Here is a 7,785-nt window from a genome sequence, read left to right as displayed (position 1 = left end):
CAACAGTCGTGTGCCAGAATAGGTTTCACGCTCATTGAGCGTGCCCAGAATGCTAGTATAAATAAAGAAAAAAAGATTGAATACTGCTACATCTCCAGGACGATTCCCATTTAATTAGAACCTGAATGCACTGTTAGCTTATTACATTGAAGCTGTCTGAAAAGATCTTCTCCAGAACGGTTCTCTTCACCAAAATTCACGATATGGCTGCCAAAACCCAAATCCGGGTAGTACGGTACACCAACTGTAAACAGTCTATAACTGGAAGTAGCGATCAATTAAATACGAACTTGAGGAAATTTATCACCAATGTACTCTTTTGAGTATACGATACTTCAATATCCTCAGCAATCACCCATTTTACTCAAACACCATGGGATCAAACTAATAGTATGTTTGATAGGAGCATTAGATCTACAATGCAATACAAGCACCACCCATTTGTATGTGCTTTCATATACTGCACTCTCCTTCAAATTAACCCATCCATAATTTCAAAACCTTGTCCCTGCCACCAGAGGCTACCTTCTCACCATCTGGACTCCAATCCACAGCAAAAACCTTATAAAATGAACATAAAGAATACAAATGTCATGGAAGAGAGAGAGAGAGACCTCGTCAGCATGTCCTGGAAGGTCTTGCTTCAACTTTTGTTTATGGATATCCCAAACCTGGATAGTAACTCTTCAAATTAGAGGAAAACCAACAAAACCACCACGACCCAAAAACAAAGAGAATAACAGTTCAATTGGCAAGGGCACTTGTCCAGAACAAGCAGCAGAGTTGATTGCATGGAAGAAGAAGCTTACCTTCCAGGCATTATTGATTCAGACAATGAAATATACCAAGAGAAGAATGAAGGATGGAACTCACCTTCAGAGTAGAGTCCTTGCTCCCACTTAAGAGAAGTCTACTATCAGCAGACCAGCTGAAAAATAGCAAGGAGATGCTAAGTTGAAAAAAGTTAAGAAACAACCACCAAGTGAAACAGGAAATCAGTTCAAACCTTATCTGGTAAACAGGCCCAACATGCCCTCGGAAAGATGCAACAAATTTTCCTGTGACACCACTCCATAATTTGACAGACTTGTCAAATGAAGCACTTGCTATCCATTGCCCATCAGGAGAGAAGTAAACATGATTCACCAGCTGTACATGAACATCAATTACTTTCATAAGAAAACGAAGACCAAATTTCCTTTTGTACAAAAGCTAGATTTCAATTAAAGTAAGTACCGGATATGCAATATCCCCTATTTATATCTATATTTAACTATTTATTTACATCTTATATGTTTGTGTTTGCATGTCAAACACTCAAGGGTGTTATATAATTTGGGGTGTTACAGAATATCCACTAATTGATTATAATTTTTACGAAAACAATTCCAACGGCTCCATTATTTAAGTTTCAACCAATAAAAGCCGTAATCTAAGGTTCAATTGAGGTATAAGAATTGACACTCTTTTTTAGGCTTCATTCATAATAAGGAACAATAACCACATTTAGAAGACGAGAAGAGGCTACTTTTTTTATAAAAAAAAAACAAAAAAACCACTACTTGATGTTGTTAGAAAAAGCTTGCCTGTTGATGACCCGTCATTCGACATTTTGGCTGCTTGCTGACATCAGGTTCCCAAAGGAACATAGTAAAGTCATCAGACCCTGAAACCAGCCTCTCTGGAGCATTTCCTCTCATTTTGTTGTACCTTGCTAGAGCTGCCTGATAACAAACAAATGAATGAACATGGCAGTCAATTAAGAAAAAGACCAGATTATATATAGATTGCGTCCAAATCAATTCACTTAAACAAATAAAAGATACAGTCTAAATACTTAATAATAATGATGCAATTGTGGAGTACTGCAGTTTGCAAAATCAGCAGTGTAATGGTGAAGAAAATCCTACTCAATACAGAACATAACTATGTCCTTGGAAGAGGTAGTGTCGATTGAATCAACAATCACCAAGAAACCACATCTACAAAGGACAGGCAACTTGGCAATTCATTTTGTTTCTTCTAACATTAATTTAAGCAACACGATCATGGTTTTATATATTCAGCAAAATAAATCACGCGCTGACAAAATACACTGATACAATAGGCTCTGACTTCTGATGTTTCTAGTAAAGAAGCAATTTTCTGTTTAGCCAAGAACACAATAGCAGTTTTATTTACTTATTTAATTTTTTCTCTCCTAATTCTGTAATTTTTAGGAAATTCCAGGTCACTTAACAACAGCTTTCTGTGAAATAACTAAATCATCCAACTTATTACCAAATTGCAGAACTTTGACATTTTTTATACCCTATTTTTGTCCACAACCATATGATTATTAATGGAAATAATAAGAACTTAGATACAAATAATACAACCATGCAGAGATGCAAATTACGCAGTTGCAACCAGCAAGCCAAGACCAGAAATCATCATTCTTGCTATAGCAACAAGAGAAAAGACTATTACCTCTTTCATTTCCTGGGGTGAAGAATAATGATTTCCAGTATGATCAAATGCCCCTGTGCGAAGAACATATTCAGTGCTCAATGCAAGAGAGTTGACCCAATGCCCATGCCCCTGGAATAAAAAACAAGAGAGCGTGGAATTGGCGACCAAGGCAATCCAAACACTAGAAAAAGAAGAAATTTAGGAGTTATCAATATTTGACATCTTTAATTTGGCGTGATTTCATAATACCTGTTCATACAAAATATTTATAAAGTTTAGGTGAGAAAACACTGAATATTGATGAACATGTGCTGGGGTTGATCAAAGAGAGTTTGATCACGTGGCAAGTCCGAAAAAGTCAAACAAAGATTTCAGCACAAAATTCAAGCAAAAGGACACAAATATTGGAATCGACGTGAAAGACTCAAAGTAAAAACCTATGCTGCAGTTCACATCTCAGTAGAGGACAGGCAAGGCAAGTTACATAGTAAAAATGGTCGGGAGCGCAAAATAAATGCATTACCTTCAACTCACGTATCAACTTCCCATTCGTAGAGTTCCATACTTTGATGGTACAATCCTGAGAACTGCAATAATATAGACAAATTTCAGTACTAGCCTCTTTTCTGTCAATACTCAGTAATGCACTTGTACAAAGCATTGACAACAAAGTCTTGACTGCAAGCTTGTAGAGTACATACAAACCATATAAAGCCTACATCAAATACTCTTCCCTACTGCTACATGAATTTCTCAACTAAATTTCTTTTTTTAATATAGTTAGAACTGTATTCCTCAGACCTTTATATTTCCCTTTCCCCAGTGAAGGTGGGAATCAAACTCAAAGCAACCCAAGTCTTGACCAGTAGGTCACTGGACACTCTCTCAACCATCAATTGGTTGAGCCTATACATCAAAACCAGCCTATGTGGTGAGTTCTGGGCATTCAAGTCATATTCTAATTCTCCTGAGAAAGGTGGTTTATATTTCATTATCAGCAATGCTCAAATAAAAAGGCAAGAAATCAACACGTTACTTCAGTTGTAGATCCACTGGAAACCAATCTAAAAAAAGTCTAAAAGTTACTGGCAAAGTCGCAATTTTGGCTAATAAGCCATCGCGAATATGGAAAAAATCATTAATCCTTGTGAGCCACATTGGTTCAAGGTACACATAGAATAACGCTCAGACATATAGTATCTTTTATGAGTTATTATTTCAGGATCCACTTTGTTTCCATCATCCTACGATAACAAAAAGGACATCTTGATTTGTCAGAGTTCGCCTCCCCCTGGGGCATGCGGGTTGGGGGAACCCTCACCGCCCCAAATCACAAAAGTGTTTTGCAAATTTGAGGGAAGCACGAATTTGGACCAACCCGGACACAAAGGAATGAGTAAAGACATAATATGATGAAGCCTAAAAAACAACAAGCACTATCATTTCTGAATTACAGGTTGAGATTGGTAACTTAGAGCGGGTAGATCATACCACAGAAAATTTAAAACACCTTAAAACTTTCGAAATTTATCTTGATAACATAGCAAAAATAATTTAGTTATACGATTGAATGACTACACATCAGGGGATCAATATGAAATTTCGTGGGTTGGTTCATGTAAGGGAGTGTTCCATATCTACAAGGTTTTACTTTTTAACATTATACACTTAACCCTCTGCTTAATGATGCCAACCTTACCACTAATTATAAATTATATATTTCCTCATTTAACAATTACAGTCTGTAATCAGTTAACCATTCTCTTACTATCAACAACACAAAAAAAAAGTAAATAAGAAAAGAAAGAAGAAACATAATTCATATGTACGAAACTGATAACATGATATTTGAAACAATAGAATTTCCACTGACAATAAACATTCAGAAAACCAACATTCACATATCTTCAAATGACCATTAATACCTTGAATATATCACCCCATCTCCACCCCATTTCACACAAGTAACTGCGAGTGTGTGGCCAGTAAGACTTATAACACACTTCCTCAATGTAATGTCCCAGATACGTGCATCTCCATCTTTACTAGAAGTTACAAAGCGACGGCATGGAGAATTTAGGTGTACAGGCTCCCACGAAATACCAGTGATCCACTTCTTGTGGCCCTGTGATGTTGGTAGAGGTCCAGTATCAGGATTTTTTTTCTCCTTTAAAAGAAATTCTTATTTGAAAGGATAAAATATATTACTACATAGATATAGAGAGCAAAAATACCTCACTTAACAGATTGATATTGAATACAATAAACTAGCTAATACATAACTTACAACGAATGGGTTTCCTGATGGCTTCCCAGTCTGTGGGTCCCAACTTAGAATCTCTCCAGCTTTGCTTCCACTCACAAGATGCTTACCATCAGGTGACCACGCAATACATAGAACCCAGTTTTTGTGCCCTGAACCAGTTAGAAGAACGTTTAACATCAAAAGACAAAAGTTTTGGACGATTTGTAACATGGTGATAATCCTTGGCCCCTGTGCTATTAAATCGGCGAGTACTCAGCGAGTACTCGGTGAGGAATCGCTACTCGGTACCTAGCCGACCCGACCAACCAATTACTCCCCATAAGTGATTGGGGTCCAAAAATCACCGAGTAATCGGCCGAGTTGTCGATTTATGACGAATCGGAATCGGGCGAGTTACTCACCATAAATCGGTATATAAAAGAAAACCGAGATTTTTCTTTTTTCTAACCGCGAAATCAAGTTAGGGCTTTTCTCCAGCCGCGAAAACAAGCTCCACTTCCAGCCTCTCTCCAATTCCAGCCATGAAAACAAGCTCCAATTCCAGGTACGTTTTTTTTCTTTTTCTCCACTTTCTCCACTTTCTTTTTTTCTTTTTCTCTCTGTCTCTCACTCTCTCAGTCTCTTCTTCTTCTCTACGTTTTTTTTTCCTTCTCTTCTCCTCTCCAGTCTGCCACTCGCCCACTCTCCACTCTCTTCTCCTCTCCACTCTCTTTACAAATGCAAAACGTCGATTTTTTTTCCCCCGATAATCTTCACAAAATATGTTCAGTGAACACTATGTGGTGTATTTTGGTGAACACTATGTGGTGTATTATGATTTTTGAGAACCCACTTGAATACTTGATGACAACTTAATATAAAAAAAATAAAAATAAATGTATGACCCATGTTTTGCATTTGTAATTATGACAAGTTAAAGAAAATAAAATATTGAAAAAATAATGATATTGACTGAAACTTTAGTCGTCAAATAACTATGGACAATGTCAACATTTCTATAGCATATTGATAGCAAAATTTTTGTACCATATTGTATGCCACATTGCCCAGCGTCAATGTACATGCTACATATAAACATAAAAATTAGGACATCTCGAGTAATCCCGATTAATCCCCAACCGAGTAGACCTACTCGCTACTCGCTCCTCCACCGAGTAGCGACCGAGTAGCGGTTTAAAAAATCGCCTGAGTAATCCCGATTAATCCCCGACCGAGTAGACCTACTCGCTACTCGCACCTCCGCCAAGTAGCGACCGAGTAGCGATTTAACTGCCCAGTTGGCCCTTCAATGCTATTATTGTTTCCCACTTTGGCTTTCACTAGCACCGAAATACCAAAAGAAGAAACAAAAAACAAATCTACAATAACTTGAGAATTTTGACTAAACAAATGCAAGCACAGCTTAAACCTACTCTGTGTACAACTTAAATTGCAGATGAGGCCATGGGAATAATAATTAACATTGACTAATCCTTACGAAGTAAAATGTAAAATGTAAATTTATATGCAAGATGGTCCTCACTCATCCACTTTAAGGTAATGGTACATATCTAACCTGTGCAAGTGTACAATGGAGTCTGCGTATTAAGGTCCCATAAGCGGACAGTGGTGTCACCAGAACCACTAGCTAAATGTCGCCCATCAGGGCTAAAGGATACACTTAGTACAGCTTCCGTATGACCTGCAGGGACAAGGATAAGCAAAAGTAGTTTGGAAAGAGGTATTGCCAAAGAACGGAAACTTTATAACAAAAACTGCTACCTGCAATAGTTGAAGAACACCTATTAACTGGACGAATACGAAAAATAGCTTGAGGTTGGTACACGATGCGCAACACCTTTTCCACAGAAACTACAATAAAAAAACAAACAATCCATACTCAATCAATAAAAAAAGGCCAACACCTCCATTTCATTAAAATTTTAAAAATACCCACCCACCTTTGTTTTTCTCTAAATAAGTCCCAAGTTGAACCAGTAGCTCTTTATCCGATATGTAAAACGCTTAAGGCAATTTCTCCTCCTATATGACAATAAACCAAATCAAATAACAGTTTAAAATGATGGAAAAAGGTTAGATATAATTGTTGTTTGGGCTTATCACGTTTTTTAAGAGGTCATTGACAATTTGTTGAAGTTGAAGTGGACCAGCGATTTGAGGAACAGACATAGGTGCACCAAGTGTTGTTCCTTCTGGGTCTGTTAATATACACATCACGTTCACGTTGTTGCCCATGTTTTCTTCGTCGTCGTGCTTTTGTTCTGCTTCCATTTTTTTGATTGAAAGAAAAAAGAAAATGAAAAGTCTTCTGGGGTTTTAGTTTGAAGAAAGGGTCTTAGGGGCTATTTGTTTTTTTGGGTTAAGTTATAAGTTATTATAAAGTGGTTTGATTTTCATTTTAAGTTCTTATTATATAAGCACTTGTAAAAATAGAAAAAACAAAAACATGACATCTTATAGATGGTTATTTGACAAATATAACTTTATTTTACATCACATTTAACTAGAATAGATTAATTTGAAACAAACGTATAGTTTGATTTTCGATTTTAAATCAATTTTGATAATTAGAATATCGATTTTAGGAAGCTACCTTAATTGGCGGTGGTGGTAGTTGTCTTAATAGCACGGTAGTAATGGTGGTAGTAGAAGTGGTGGATGTCTTAATAGCATGGTGGTGGTGGTAGTGATAGTCTTAATAGTATAGTGGTAGTGGAGGTGATGATATTGGTCTTAATAGCACGGTGGTAGTGATGGTAGTGGTAGTAATAGTAGTAGAAGTGGTGGTGGTTTTAATAGCACGGTGGTGGTGGTGATAGTCTTAATAGTACGGTGGTAGTGGTGGTGGAGGTGATGATGGTGGTGGTAGTGATGGTGGTGGTGATGGTGGTGGTAGTGGCGGCAGTAGTGGTGGTGGTAGCCGGTGGTGGCTAGGGCAATGAAGTTATTTAGAGAAGAAGATAATGAAAAGGGAAGAAGAGAGAAATGAGGCTAGGGGTATATAGACGGGGGTGTTTGAGTTATTTTTCAAGTTATAAGACTTATAGAATTGAAATAGATCTAATTTT

General features: G+C 37.2%; 1 protein-coding gene across 1 annotated transcript; it reads right to left on the bottom strand.

Annotated features, from left to right (window-relative positions):
* Positions 1-260: 260 nt before the first annotated feature.
* On the bottom strand, positions 261-7,054 carry LOC147497874 (notchless protein homolog). Its single transcript, XM_086560177.1, is given in 13 exon segments — positions 261-561; positions 615-671; positions 874-928; positions 1,007-1,149; positions 1,587-1,724; positions 2,470-2,580; positions 2,975-3,038; positions 4,377-4,576; positions 4,739-4,866; positions 6,273-6,398; positions 6,479-6,568; positions 6,658-6,739; positions 6,821-7,054. Coding segments are annotated over 13 exon segments (1,446 nt in total). The 5' UTR covers positions 6,989-7,054; the 3' UTR covers positions 261-477.
* Positions 7,055-7,785: the final 731 nt, after the last annotated feature.

The sequence above is a fragment of the Coptis chinensis genome, chromosome 5 (genome assembly GCF_015680905.1).
Source record: "Coptis chinensis isolate HL-2020 chromosome 5, ASM1568090v1, whole genome shotgun sequence".
In the NCBI taxonomy this organism is placed as follows: Eukaryota; Viridiplantae; Streptophyta; class Magnoliopsida; order Ranunculales; family Ranunculaceae; genus Coptis; species Coptis chinensis.
This window is presented reverse-complemented; position numbering and strand designations above follow the sequence as displayed.